Here is a 16,223-nt window from a genome sequence, read left to right on the forward strand (position 1 = left end):
AAATTAAAGATTCTACAGTAGCAACCCTTCTGCATGTTAAATTTATGATTTGTAATCCCACCAGGGATTCTAACACATGTATGAAAAATACAGAAATCCTTTTAAACCAAGGGAAGGAAAGTCCTAGCCTTTTTAATTAGCAGTGAAATGCCCATGGTACCTGTACCAAGCATTAACAGTAAAGGAAGCAGCAGCAGCGGCAGCCACCATTACTTGTCCCTTTTGCAAAGTGGCACTGAAAATTTTGCAAGAAAGGGTGCCAGTTACACAGAAGGCTGCACAGTAAACTGAACAACATCAGCTACTTAAAGCACTGTCATCCTTTGCAAAAAAGGAATCACAATGACAACTCGGCCCTCAAAATAAGCAAAATATACAGGTGAATTTAGCCTTCGTTCTTTATATGCACAGGAGCTGCACTGCACAAAAGCTCCGAAAGGCCTATGTCAAGTCTTAAAAGATGCATTTGTTTTGACAAGAAAGAATTTTAAATTTTTCCTCTACTTAAATACAAAAGTTTCGTACCACTTAGTGGGAGCATACACATTGTGTACCTCGCTTCTGTTATTTTTCACTTGGAAATAGGTCAGCCATTTGAATTAAATCTCTTGAAACTATTCCCTGACAAAGATTAAAACCTGAATCCTAAAGACATTCCAAATCCATTTCAACTGAAAGAATCCCTGAGTCATGGTGAGGAAAAAGTCAAATGTCTTCATCTTACAGCCTATCTGTGCCCCAAAATGGATCATATCTAGAAAAACTGGTTTCAAAACCAAGTTGTTTTTCATTTCATCAAAAGATCTCTTCTCTTGAAAGTTATCACCATGTTTCATGATTCATTTTCTACGAATCATGCAGCTCTTGTAAAGTGCTTTTGCCACACTTAAAGACTGGGATTATTAAGACTGACTGCTATTATGGTAAAATAATGTCCTCCAACAAATCATCTTGAGAGTTCCCACCAACAGAATAAATATCCACCCTTGGAGGCTAAGGGAGGAAAAGAGGAAGGGAACGGATGACTTCCTGAATCTGGTCAAGATTTTCAGAAGCTGAAGACCTACCTGGCTGACAGGGACTGCAAATCATTGAGCTTTTTCACTGAATGTATAAGCCTTTTCTATTGTTTCACAGCAAAAAGGATACTGTAGAAAAGGATGCCCAGATGAATAATTTACAAAGTATGAATATTGTTCACTCCTCTCTCCCTTTCATAAATATATGCAGAGCATGAAATAATGCCCCCCTCAGAACTGGATAAAAGTCTTTCACTTTTATATCAATTTCGTAAATAGGAGATAACACAAACTGCTTTTATCAGTGCAGGAACCTTCACTGGGGGCAACAGAGGCATATTGTGCAAAGTTGATGAAAACAGAGAAGCTATGATGATGGACTGGCCCACTTTAAGGTGCTGTTAACTGCTTAAAAGTTTTCACAATTTAAGGTAATTGCAAAGTGTAAGTTTACCTTTTATCTGCAGTACCCAGAGAATTCAGTGAATACATTTCCAAAAATGAGCTATCTTGCTAACATATTAGGCTTGCTGAGATCTACAGCAATTTGTCCCAGCTCTTAAGTAGAGCTTTCCTCTGTTTCTGATGGGAGGAAAGGAGAGGACAAGAATTTTTTCCTTCAAAGGAAAAGCACAGAAAAATCACGAGCCTCCATAAAAAATTACTCATAACAAAAATCTATTCTGCATATCAAAGCTATTATTAAAGACAATAAATGCTAGAAGCACCAATTAGAAACAGCATGTGTTGTAAGACTTCATTAAGTAACAGAAATTCTATTTCTAGACTGCTGGAGCTCCCAATCTTTTTAATAGTGTTATAAAAAAGTGTGAGGGTGCAGGTATAGAACACATAACCACTCTGTATGCTTAAAAAAGTTTACAAACTTTACTTTACAAACTCTTTGAGAGTTTTTCTAGGAGAAAGATCTGCATGGTCACCTTAAAGCTTTTGTTCAGGCTTTTTGTTTGTTTGTTTGGTTGGTTTTGGTTTTGTTTTTTACTGTCAGACAAAACCCCATCCTCTTCAAGTTCCCAAGACATTTGATCTAATCTTTAACATTTGCACACACACAAAATCTAAGATAGACAAGATCTTGTACATTTTGCAAAAGCTGTGAACATAAGAACACAAGGGTGCAACATAAGTAAAGGAAGATGAACGACATTCATGCTTAACGTTTTAATCAGTACTTCCTCTCTCCAAAGAATTGTAGTAACATCAAATAACTTGGCACAATAACAGTGAAAAGGATATCCTGCGTTGCTTCTGGTTTAATGCTGTATCCTTCATCATCTACATCAGGAATGTTCTAAAAACAACAACAAAAATTATGATATTGACAAATAACTAAAAAAACGGTTGTACTTACATCAGACTGAATTTTATATCATTGACAAAATTTGATTACAACAGCTCAAGAAAGTCATTGTTATTCACCATTAATTATTACAGTTAACTCAAGTTATGATCTGTAGTTCAGAAGTAGCGTGACAAGGTATCTCAGGAATAGAATATAACAAAAGAACCTCCAAATTTCCTATGGAAACTGGCAAGTTTGAATGCATCTGCTTTTACTGGTAGTCTATCAAAAAGGTCAGAAACCAACAGAAGCATTTTAGCTTTACTACTGAGTGTTAAATAAGCCTACAATTCTCTCAGCCCCAAATATTTTCCCAATTTCTACTTCTAATTCTCTCAGCTGAGTCACGGAGGCTCTGATGGTGCAGGAGCAAAACCTTTCCTAAGTACTCATCAATACTTTAATACATGAGTAAAAGAACTCCAGGTTACACAGGTTGCAACTTCCTCTCCTCCCTTGAAAAGGGAGCAAGACTACACTGCTGCTTTGGCAAAGAATATGCACATTAATTAAAAGGCATGGATGAAACTTAAATACAAGTGCTTAAAATCAGGTTCCAAAGTTTTCCTTTACACATCTCCAGCACCATCCTGGATTTTCAAAGCTAATAAGCATCGGGAACTTCAGACTAGTTCCATTTTTCAGTTCTTGCAGGCAATTAAATATAAGTTGCGGAGAATTATGTTAAAATCATTTAGAAAGCTTAGCTAAGCACTTAGTTTAATAAAAAAGCTTTGGGACAGAGAGAAGAAAGTCTCTAATATAATAATCTAAATTTTAAAAATGTGCAAAAAACCCACATTCATATATATTATATATAAAGGGATAAACTTGGATACACAGATACTTTCCCCATTCAGAACAGTAAAGCCCACTCATGAATTCGTATGCATAGTCTACGTGAACTGCTCAGATGCCTCAGTGTTTGTTACAAAAAAACCCCACAAACCAAGAGCCTTCAAAATGTAGTGATTTCACCAGTTATAAATTTCTTTAAAAACGACAAGTTTCATATTAAAAAGTGATTTATTCTAGTGTAACAATCAGTTTATTCTACCAGAAAGTAGGTATTTGGAGGCAGTTTGACTAATAGAGATATATACAGTATGGCCAAAATATATCTTGCTGTTATAAGTCATGAGATATTACAAAATGACTTACACTGGAGACTTCAAGTGGACTAGCAAGGAACCACTTGACTTCACCTAAAATTCGAAGCCAAATTTAAAGACATACTAACTTTGAATAGCTTTTAAATTACAGAGGAAGATAAACACAAAAATGTGGTAGTCCCTCTATTCCTTTTACAGGTATCACAAATGGGATGTCTGATATTGTACTACAAAAGATTCTCCTCTGTACAGCTCTCTAAATCTAGCACTTCTGAATTAAATGGAACGAATTTAAACATAGATCAAACTTTCTGCTAAAAAGAATATAAAATACAATCCTGTATAGGAGATGTAATACCATACCCAATTAAACAGCACATCAAACTAAGCCCAGAAAATAATCTTTAAGCTCAAACCTTAAAATACAGAACACAGAGATGCAATTTCTTGAAATACTCGTAAGATCTGGACTTGACTGCTATTCAATGATTAAACACTGCGCCCCCCCCCCAAAAAAAAAAAGAACTGAACAAAAAAAAAGTAATAAGGGTAGGATCACACGGTCCAGTACCTTAGCTCTACTTGCTCAAATCAGGGTTCTTAGCTATGCTTGACCTCAGGCTGACCTTGTTTATATACCAAAAAACACTAATGAAACTTGACATCAAAGTAAACAGAACAAAAACATATAGCTAGAGGATAGGCACATTTTTATACAATACTACAACTTCTGAATTCTGAAATTATTTTAGTTGTCATAGTAGGCAATTTTGAATAGATCAGGATCATTCATGGTTGAGATGAATTAAAACCCAACAAAAATCTTTAAATATACAATATTTAGTTTTTCTTCCAGCTGGGCCAGATCTGTAAAGGATATTATTACTGGGCACACACAGCATGCACAGCATAGCTGGCAAATCTGACTATTTTGATATAAAATTGTGGAAGAACTTAGTTTGCAGAAGTTATTTTCATTGCATTATCTTTAACTTACTGAATAATCTCTAGGACAAAGCAAATCCTCAGAAAGCACTAAAATCTTAAAGTTCTTAAAGTATTAAATTTCTTTCTTAATATTTTCAAGTTAACTATTTCTGATGTTGCAAAGATACTTGAATTATCTATTTCTCGGCAATGGCACCTTACTATGTAGCCTGTATTCATTACTTCAGGCAAAATTCAAAGTAATACATACGTGACAGAGATGGATGCTTTACAGCCTAAGTTCTGAACACAGGAACTGAAAAATTCCTTGTTTCTTTTTCAGCAGGCCTACATTTCCACTTTTTTCTAACACTGTGCAGAAAACTTAATTTGTACTTTTTTTTCCTATTTCTAAAATTAAAATATATGTAATTTAAAACATCTGACTCTACACAGTGTATAGTCAGAAATCATCTGCTTTATATTTGCAGCTTTGTCCATTACTCAGATTGATCTTGTACCAATTTATGATCATTCTTAAAACACCTTCTGCTTTCATTAATGAGATACTGAATTTATATTTTTATGTAAACTAATAGAAGAAAAGGGTGGAAAAGATACATAAGGTACCTTTGTATTAACAAAGACAAATTGTGTCACATACAAGCAAAATGGTACCTCAAAATCTTACTTACAAATTAAGTAGTAATTTCAAAATATTGTTTTCAATATTTTCAACAGTTGAACAGGTGAACGGTTCTGAACGGACTTCTGAAGCATCAGAATTGTATTTACTAATCTACACTTTGTAACACTGGTAGAAAACACAGCATTTTGAGAGAGACACATATTCACCAATCTGATGTTAATGAAGGCATTTACATTTTCTTGACTAATTCTTACTCCCTTCTCCACACTCCTGCAGTTACAGAACTATACATTATGTCAGGGATAATCGTGCGTCTTTTAAGTATCAGGCACACAATACAGACAAGACCTGATTTGCCTACCATGCTCATCAGAGGAAAAAACCACAACGTTCACATATACGTGTGTCATTTTTGAACTTCAACACAGAAGACTGTGATCTTTGCAAACTTTGGGTTTCTGTAAGACGTAGTTATTAACACAATGGGGATGAAGGTCTGGTCTAGCCCCCTTCTCAAACATGTTATTTGTAGTCTTTGCAGTAAAAAAAAAAGGCTCAATATGGATGTGAACTGAACTCTGCAGAAGTAACTGGAAAGGTGGACTTCCTTGGAAGGAGGTTTCACATACACAGATGTTAAGCAATTAAACATATAGCTATAAAAACCAAAGAGTTTTCCCTGTGTTCGCAGATGTAATACAACACATTACTAATTATGGTATTGTATAGTTTTAAATATACATTAAAAACTTAGGGCTTCTAACTCTGTCTTTGCATTAGTATGTTCTATGAACTTTCTGGGGTGAATAACTTTTTAAAGAAATAAAACATTAGGACATAATAAATAACAAAGTAAAACTGCCTATACAAAAGGCATGAGGACTAAGCATTCTATTGCCAAAATATATTTTTTTGAGTTTTGGTGAATACTTTGTCTCAGTGTCCTTGCTCTGTCCCATCTGTCATCCAAAAGCAATGGAAGAAGCCACACCATTACCATGTCATTAGTTCCTCTGAGCTACATACAAAGGACAAGAGAGGAACATGTGGAGTATATTGCAGTCTAGCTACTTCCTTTGGCCCTTCCTCAGCAACGTTAGCACTGCTTACAAGTTGGTCATTGGTCAAGAAGCAAAGAACCTTCACTACACTTCAGACTGATTTCTACCTATTTTCTCTTCTGGGATATATGCAGTGGTTATGAGAGCTCCTTATCACATTTTCCTCAGGCTATGCTTCAAGATACAGCACAGCTGAATGTATCACTGTTTCTTTTTCTGCCAGATGAACTTTCTACCGTTTTACTGAACTGGACTGACTTCCTGTAATCCAGATGAGGACTGAAATGAATGCAAAGTAAGTAGCTGAAGCTAATAGCCTCGAACAAGAGAAAAAAGTGTCTCTCCACTTTTGACATATTTAAGATGTAAATTTGACTCAGGTATATCCTTAGGTTAAGACAGATGTATTACATATTATCAGCCTCCTCTCCTTAGGGTGCCTATTAACCAAAAAGACATGGAAGAAGAGAGTAGCCAGTCAGTTTCTTTCATTGCCAGAGATGCAGAAAGAAAGAAAAACAGGTATTCAAAGTGCCCTGTCTTGTGCTCTGACTACAAAGCCTTGTTCCCAGTATCAGTGGTAGCTAGTCAAAATATGTCAGAACTAAACACTACAAAATGCAAATAAAGAAAAACATTTTAATTTCACTAAATATAAGCTTACACTTGTGTTCCACTAATTAGAGTTTGATGGTTCCAGATGCAATCAGTCCGCAGCAATATAAATGGTGCAGAATTCTATACAACTGTAATTATGCTACACTCATGTAAAGAAGTTAATGAAAAGTTTTGGATGCCTTGATATATTTGTTTGCATTCCAGTTTCCTATGAAAAAAAGTTTCAGCATTATGTTCTGTGCATCTGTGGCTCCCTTCTTAATTACTTTTCAACTTACTGGACAATTTCAAATGGATGTGACAGACGGAACAGAGGACTCAAAGATAATTACATTACTTCAGTCTTCATGAAAATAGGCAGTCAAGTAGAAGAAGGAGATCTGCAAGTATCCCAACCAAGGGAAGCGTTGCAATCCAAATTCATATCTGATCTTGCTGGACACAAGTGAAACTTTGTAAATGCTTCCCCAAAAGAAAAGTTTCTACTAGAGCTCATATCTTCCTATAGACCATCCCTAGAGACATGGTGAACCAATGGGAAACAAGACAACTAGTTCTGCTTTAGAAAAACTTTCTAGGTAATAAAGACATACAGAGCCAGACTTCAGTCGCTATCTCTTTCTAGTGTATGCACAGTTAACTTTCTACTTTTCTTAATTATCAAGGCTTAGTTTAATGGAAGTTACATGTGTAGACTGACATACAACAACATAGGAATTTTAAATCTCATAACATACTGTCACCTATATTTAAACAGAGACTGCTTATTGAAGTAGTCAACCTTTTCAACAATTACCAGTTCTCAGTTCACAGCTGCCTTCCTACTCATAAGCACACAAAAACCTCTTATAGCAGTTACAAAAGACTATTGATAGGAACAAACAATTTATGCAAATTCATCACATTTTCTAATATATGTAACCTGGCAGCTACAAATTGGATGAGCATAAGCGGATGGCTTGCCACAGATAAATTTGAGAATTTCCATATTGGTACAAAAGAGATTTTTTAGGACCATCTCACTGTTTTGTTTTCCGGAAAGGGAGAATAAAAGTTTGAACACACTGCATTATACATTTTGGACTAATGAGAAGGCCCTAATGGTATTGACTATATACTGTATGTTCAAAGATCCACAATATCACGTATAACTGGTAGATAAAGTACTAAAGTCAGTTCTTACTGGATCCTTCTAAAATGTAAATATATTTACCTCAGTGCTTATAGTTATAAATAACTGTAGAGTGGTTATCTCTTATATTCCTTTCACACAATTAAAATTCTTGACAAATAAACAAAAGGCATCTTTTAAAAAAGATATTTTAATAATATAAAAGCCAGACAGAGATTTTCTGTGAGTGATCAAAGCTGACAAAAATAATGATTGGGACACCTTAAATAAGTTGAACTTTCTGAGGGTTGGTCCTCAGTATTTTCTAGCGAACAAACACAAATGATAATTGCTTTCTTTTTTTTTTTTTCAGTAATACATTTCCAAGTTCAACTTGTTGAAATGTGTAATTTATTGCAAAGATCCATACAAAACAAATCCTCATAGACATAATATAGATGGCTATAACTATTTAGATCAAGTTTGAAAAATTAAACAGGAAGGAAATCTTAAAGTAAACGACAAGAAAAATTAAAAACATTCAAAATGGGACGTTACAGAAGAGGACACCAACCTTAAAACGTAAAAGCACTCTGGAGTGCTTGTTTATAAGGGGTGAAATGAATTCCATCTATGGTATGTGGCCTCATTTTTCATGAGAATGACAGTAATGGCTTCTGCTATTAAAGCATTCTACCACTCAGAATAATACTGTTGCTTGTAAAAAGCAAGAAGAAATGACAGACCAAATTTTAAATTCCAAATGCAGTCATAAAATGTTGGGCAAAAAAAAAATCCCAAAAGAGAACGCAATGAAGTATCAATTTTGTTGTTAGACACTATGGAAGTTAGATCATTTTTTTTAACCAAATATGAATTACATCTAGACAGAACAATTAACTTAGATGATCATATGGTGCGCTTCATGCAGCCAGAAAGAATGTCAGACACATTTACAGTTGAATTTTTTGAACTAATTATTTTTTTAAAATCTAGAGACCAAAATAAGCAAAGAAGAAAATAAACATCGCAAGTCAAACCCAGTTGTTCACTCCAGTGACTCAACCTGAAATGTCAAAAGACATTATTTCCATGAAAAGCCTGATAATTATAGGGATAATTCTAAAGTTACTTTACTTTAAATGTAGCCAAGAAAAGAAATTTACTCTAAATCAAGATGACTTCGCACAGGATAAAATAACTGTCTTGATGATGCTTAGAAGGCTGTTGTTCTTACACACGTAGTTCTATTATGTGGCAAAACTTACTTTTTCTTATTTAGAAGAATGGTTCTATTAGATTTTTCAAACCAAGTTTCTCAAAAGAAGTTTTAATATTAGGCACTAAAACTCCCAGATACTAAATGCAAAGAAGAAAATCCACAAAATAGGTGAACTTGGAAACTTAAATTGTTTAAAATTATTGGCATCTAAATAAATTAACTGAAAACCAAATCAGTCTACAGAAAATCACTTAAATTTTTCTGTAAATTATTCCATACTATAGCTATAGGGAGCTGCAATCTCTGTTAGATATAATTCAAGACTACATACATGTTTAAATAAAAAGAAAGGCTCAATTAAGGAAATAAAAAAGCATTAACATACCAATTTAATTTGCAACTGTCACTTATTTGAATTTTATAAAGAAAATTGTAAGACATTTCACAAATCAAACTGACAGCAATGAAAAACAAGCCATTAATAAAGTGCATCTAGAGATATTGCATTTAAAGCCATATTTTAAAAAGTATATTCCTACACTCTATTGCCAGTGATAAAGCAGAACCCCACTGATATTTACAGCAGTAAGCAGAGGAATATGATGATGCAAAGTTGGGTCCACAGTAAACTGAACCTTTTTCTTACTTAGAATCTATTAGCCAAGCAATTTAAACTATGAACTTGAAAAATAAAGTAGCAAATACTTGCAGTAAAAACACTTCGTTTAAAACCTAAAATTGTTAGGAAATATAAATGTATTACTGACGTATATTTGTATATACTGCTAAAGATTATGTACTGAGCAAAATTAACACTTCAACTATGTTGTCAAAATACTAAATCCCCTCAGATAAATAATGCATTGCAAGGATTGTATATAAGTCAAGTTTCATCTGATCGTAGTGCTTGGCAATATTAGCATATGCATTTGTTTTGGAAATAAGTCTACTTACAACTGAGTCTGCATCTGGACACTCCCTATTAAAAAAATAAAGAAAATATACAATTATAAAATGCATGAATTATTTTATTCATACAGTTCTGGTACTTCCTTTAATATTTTAAATTCATTTGAAACATTGCATTTGACCCTTTTGCCTCTTAGACTCTTAAAATTTTCACTATAAATAATCCACATTCAACTGAATGAGATTTAAATAAAAGCTGAAAGTTTATGCAGAAGAGAAACTCAAAAGAAATGCTGAAAAAGCAAACTCACATCATAGTGGGGAGGGAAAAAAAAAAAGATCAAGGGAATCCAGGAGTACCACACTGAACTCTGGATGCGTATACTTTAAGAGTCAGCTCTCCATGGTTGATGTGCACAATAAGTAGAAGTCACCAATCCTAATGAAATAGTCCACATGCAACTGCAAAACATTTTGGACAATAACCAGTTCCCAAAGAAATTAAGACTACCCTTAGAGCAATTCAGAGCTTCCCTCTTTTGGAATTTCATTCTTAGGTCATGTTGTCAAGCACAGTTGCAGTCAAGCACTAGAAGATGCCAGAAAAAATAATAGAGTACCCTCCTAATAAGCACTTTTTTTAAAAAAAAAGGCATCAGCAGAAGGCAGTGATTGCAAGGACATTATTCAGAAGTGTTATACTTTTCCACTATAACTTCGATTTAAGCAGTAGTATTTAAAAAAAAAATGAATGAGACTGATTCTCTCTGATGTCTGCAAAAAGCAGACACAATTACATTTACAGAACGTGGGAATACTTGAGTAGCATACAAGTCCTCTACAATTTGCATCCTGACAAATAAAGCTGTTAAGTGCCAGTGTAACTGAACAACAGTGTTTTTATGTAATCAAACTGGACTTCCTAAACATGCACCTATAGAATTAAGAGGGAAAAAAAAATGTAAAAACTACAGTGTCTTTAAAAACAGGCATGAAAACTTGCTAACATAGAAGCATTAACATGAAATTCAGTACAGCCTGTTAAGGAATTGACAGTGAGATGAAGGATCCCATCTCCTCTGAAAGGCCTCACATAAATGAAAACACATGAGGCGAAGTTTCTAACTGATTTACGACTTATCTCCCTCTGCTGGCTAAACTGAATTCATAGCAACAGAAAGAGCTATATTAAAAGCTATTTTACAGCTCGGAGAGACAAAGTATTAGACTTTTCTCAAAAGGTATAACAAACAGATTTTCTGACGTGTGGTTTTAAAACGTGTCTGAACTCAAACAAGACAGCCTGAAGACCATAAAAGTTAAGAAACGTGAAAGACGTGAGGCAAACTACAAAGAAAGTAATTCAGCACATAATGAAGATTTTCAAAATTAGCGAGCTAATAGATCTCAAAAAGTTATGGCAGATGTAGTATCATTCAGAGGAGCACCAACAGAACCTCCCAGGATCTGTTCTCAAGATACAAAGGAAATCTCAATAGTTTGCAAATGCTGGTGAAGTGGAAAATGAGGACATCAGGTTTTAGATATATGTGCTTTTACATCACTAGATGTATGATCTTTCTTTTAAGATTAAAGAACTAGGTCATGCTTCTAGTATAAGGTAAGATTTCATCAAATGAGGATTCTATAAGGGAATTTAAAGATTGTAGATAAAAACTAAAACAACCAAATCATGCAAAGCACTGGTTAGAAAAAGAAGTTAAATCCTTGACTAAGCTGTACAGCAATATGTAATAGAATACACTGTGTATGGTATTTCCCTGTGTGAAACCATTACTAGACACAACATCCAGTTTACGTGTCAACACTTCAAAACCTGTATTGATAAATTGAAAAGCCTACAAACTATGAGAGTTTTTCTAGGTGTGGAAAGCCTGCCCTACACAAAATAAACAACCTTACAGCCTAATTTAACAAGAGATCAAGAAAGGACTTGACCTCTATGTGCAGAGAAGTTTCTGATGATATAGTTTTATCACACACAGCCTATAATAGGATCATCAGCTGAAGATGAAATCATACAACATGTAGACTACTAATAAAATATTTTAAAGACATCATAAATAACTATTAGAATATTTTACTTAAGCACTTAATGAATCCTCTGTTATTTGTGATGTTCTAGTTCATTTAGAAGTTATGGATTAATGCAAGAATCTCTGTAAAAGCCTGTGGCATGTGTTACATAAGAGGTCAGTATCATGCTGTCATACTTCTTTCTTTCTGACCTCAGAATCTGTTCATTTTTGTATTGTGTGTAAATATAGAAACAAAATAATAGAAATAAAATTTCAGTCCAACTTGCTGAAAGCAAGGCAGATTCTTTTCCCATTTCAGAGTAGCTAATTTATATTTTCTGATTACATTATTGTGCCATGAAAAACAATTTTTTTTCTAGAAAGAGACACTGATACTATCTTTCAATGTTAAATAAAATGTCTTTGGGAAAAAGCAGCTTTTAGAAAGTATTCAGATACTACAATGATAAGCATACAAAGGTAGAAAGTGTTTCACATAGTGTAGAAGCCAGTTTTCAGCCCTCAGTACCTAAGAAAATTTTCTTTCTGTTACAGGTCAAAGGAAAACGGGATCTCTGAGTAAGGATACATTGAGTCATACACCTGGGAAGAGTTAATTTGGAGCTTCCAGGCCTTTACTAGCTCCAGAAAACTACTATTAAGAGCCCTAAATATTTGCTGGGGCCAGATTACATTTTGTCATCTGCCAAAAAATGGATGGCAGGAGATGCCTGGTTTGCAAGGAGGCTTATAACATACGTAACATGAGATTAGTTTGAGTAATAAACCACGTGGTGGTGAAATAATTACTTTGTTGGACAAGAAAAACTGACAGCTACAGAATTCCATAAAACACAACAGTACTCAATACTATCAAAATCACTACTTTGCAATTAAGTAGATGCAAGACACAAAAGACAAATGATGGAACATACTTTTTTGCTGCTATTTGATACCGCAACAGTTTTGCAACACGAAAAGTGTAGTAAATAACTTTCCAGACAGAATGTATTACTTTTAAAAAGGTCACTAAAGCTGTTTAACACACGAACATAATCAAATATTTCTAACATTTTAATTATTTTAAACTAAACCTTCATCAGAAAAAAGAATTCTTTGTAACAGAATAATATTCCCAGATCACTGCTGACCAAAATCACACTATATATAACACTTCTCTCACCGTTTACTCCAGCTTAATAAAGTACAGAAGAGGGTGGGAGAAAGACTAAATGACAGAAGAATAAACATATAGAGGAACGACTTAAAAAACCAACACTGTGGAGCTCTAAAGGCATCATGACAGAGAAGAAAAAGCATGGTTTAGAAGTGTATCACTATTAAAATTAAATACCAACGGAAAAATAGCTATAAAGCACTTTGTATGTGCAAATAATTAGCAACCGCAGTTCTCACGTCATTAATTTTTCAGCATTATATTAAAAACTAAGGCTGGAAAAGTATTTTTTTAAAGTAATTTTAAAATTATGTATGCAGATGTTGCCTCTGAGAATATTTCTATATTGCTAAGTATGTCAAATTGTAAGCTATTTTCTGTTAAATCAAATACTTCTATTGAGAAAACACATCTAGAAATGATGAAAAAAATACATTGGAATCTAGTGACCATAACTACCAACACGCAGACTGCGACCAGTCCATCTAATAACTATTCAACCTCACTTTCTGGAGAGTTTTAACTCCTGGGAGACAGAGCACAAGCAATGAATACGGCAAAGGGTATAGCTGGGACATCAGTCATGAGTTGGAATGATGGTCTTTCAGAAATGAGTGTGCACATGGTGTACTGAAAAAACATTCAAAGATTTTTCTGTCCTTCGATACTGTAGACAAAAGTTTTTCTAATAAAAGAATAACTGAAGTTTCAGTTCTGCAAACACAGGCATCCAGTACTTTTTCTGTGTACAGAGGTATTATTTCATTAGGAGTACACATGAGAATCACATTATCTACCATATTCAAATGTTGAACAAGGGAGAGCTGCTTACCTATGCACAGGAAAGAATGAAACACGAGTAGACTACTACGAATACATTTACGTTATTTCCTTAAAATCCTTAGTTACAAAAATCTTAAATAGCTTTCATATTCATAGCATTCCTCTAAACCCATTTTTTGTTAAACATCAGCTAATGTTTATCCCCATATTTTTACTAGTTTTCACACAAGACAAGTATTCAAGATGGAAATATACTTACACAGATTCAATATCTTTTTCTTTTTTCATTATTCCTGATAAACCAAAAGGCTTCCTCTTCCGTGGTTTTATCCCTATGAAACAAACACTTTTAATTTAAAGATCAAAGACATAAGAGCGTATTTAGCAATGTCAAACACAGATGCATACTAATGCCAATACATTTTAAATGCTGCCACAAGTGATACAAAAATGTAACAGTGGAGATAGGTATGGAGCCAAACTAAAGGAACATTATTCCAATTTGTTGTTAAGTAACATACCAATAAAAAAATTAAATTAAAATGTGGTTCGACACAGTAATAACATAAGTCCTTATAAAACTGATTTGCATTGTACATCCAACTCTCCAAGTTGGGTATGCAGACTGTCACTTTTTTTTTTATAGAAAAGAGGTGTACTGCCAGTTTTGAGGAAAAGGACTCTGCTCACAGAAACTCAACAGGAGCTATTGCACCATCCAATCCTGAATAGCCAATGCACTTGGATCAGAAACTGAACCCTCCGTCTCCCAGCTAGTGCAGTTCAACACCCTGTTATTTCCCTGCATCTTCCCAGTAGCTGCAAGCCCCTGTCTCTCCTAAGAAGTAGGATCTTGGTCCTGTCAAAAAAAGAGAATATCTCTTGGCTTTCCAGCTGGTGCTGAGTTCATGATTTCCCAGTGGTGTAGCCAGCTGTAACTCTGGCTCTCACTGAGTCTGAAACCATGCCTCCCCCCTGTTGTTTCTTCCCCATTTTTAGCACTGGATAGTAGCTATAGTACAGAAAAAAAAGTTTGCTTTCATACCCGTTTAATGTATTAAAATTAAAATACATTTAAATATTCCATCAGACTTGATGACGTATCTGCTTCTCTCCCCAATTTTTGCTGAAGCAAAGTAGACTGCCAAATGAAATGACTAAGTGCAAGCATCTTATCCAACTGGTCCACAATTTTGTTTTGATGTCTGATACTACTGATAGCATGTTTTTGATAAAAGTAGTGAAAAATTTAACAACTGACAATTCAAGCACATCACTAAAAAAACCCATTATATTCCCCTTTACAGAAATATATTACACAGCACAAAGATCTCTCCACTCTTAGAAATTTTCAGAGTTAAATAACTCAAAACTTCTCAAATCAGGTAGCTGTAAACTCAGCCGTATCTTATACTTTAATAGAGACAGAATTTGCTCCAAAATTATTTTTAAATGCTAGTCTGGGCTGTATTTTCTTTTCTTACTGTGCCTTATGCAGCCCAAAACAATGACAAATGGGAATACGACTGTAGTTTCGGAACGAGGATCTTCTCTGCTTCAGTCAAAAAAGATTTTGAGTCTCAGCTAAAATCTTGGCAACTTAAAAGTTGTCAGCTGCTATAGCTATACTGTCAACTCCTCTGTCCCAAAAGAAAATACATAGCTTATGCAAATAAAGCAGTTCTTAACCACTTACAACAATCCCCTTAGCAAAATAAGCTACGCCAACAAACAAAGGCTTTGCGACCATAACACTGCGTTGGAGTTCGTATAACTCACATGGTAACAATGGAAAGAGCCTGGGCCATGTTTTGACATATGTAAATTAAGTTACAACACAGTCATAATCAAATCCAAACCTCTGCAAAGACAGGGTCTTAGCCCAAATATCTTTATAAGAAACACTACAATTCTCTGACCTTTGTGCTTATAAAGTATCGTAGGTCTTATTTTCATTGACGTTTGTTTCTCAAAAGGAAAACCGCTTTTTAGTCTGCTGGAGTACTTTTTAAGTTATACAGATTCACACACTGAATACCCTTCACTCCACAGTTTCTGGTCCTTATCTACAGCGTTCTTACATAAGTGACTATGCTACAACAACTCACCTTCAACTGCACTGGATGTGTTACATTCTTCAAATTCAATAGGGCCTTAAACAAATAACAATGAAGATAAACATTAGGTCAAATATAATCTAAGATATTTTAACAACTACTAATATTTCCTGAAA

At 34.3% G+C, this 16,223-nt stretch overlaps 1 protein-coding gene across 2 annotated transcripts in view; it reads right to left on the bottom strand.

The window, feature by feature from the left end:
* Positions 1-16,223, bottom strand: part of FCHO2 (FCH and mu domain containing endocytic adaptor 2) — a 92,508-nt gene that overhangs the window by 29,676 nt on the left and 46,609 nt on the right. For both annotated transcript variants that reach the window (XM_068422374.1, XM_068422375.1), the window contains exons 9-12: positions 16,099-16,143; positions 14,250-14,322; positions 10,037-10,061; positions 2,274-2,331 (exon numbers count right to left, since the gene is read on the bottom strand). In XM_068422374.1, coding sequence (XP_068278475.1) covers positions 2,274-2,331; positions 10,037-10,061; positions 14,250-14,322; positions 16,099-16,143 — 201 coding nt within the window. The remainder of the gene's footprint in view (positions 1-2,273; positions 2,332-10,036; positions 10,062-14,249; positions 14,323-16,098; positions 16,144-16,223) is intronic.

This window comes from Nyctibius grandis, chromosome Z, assembly GCF_013368605.1.
Source record: "Nyctibius grandis isolate bNycGra1 chromosome Z, bNycGra1.pri, whole genome shotgun sequence".
NCBI classification, from domain to species: domain Eukaryota; kingdom Metazoa; phylum Chordata; class Aves; order Nyctibiiformes; family Nyctibiidae; genus Nyctibius; species Nyctibius grandis.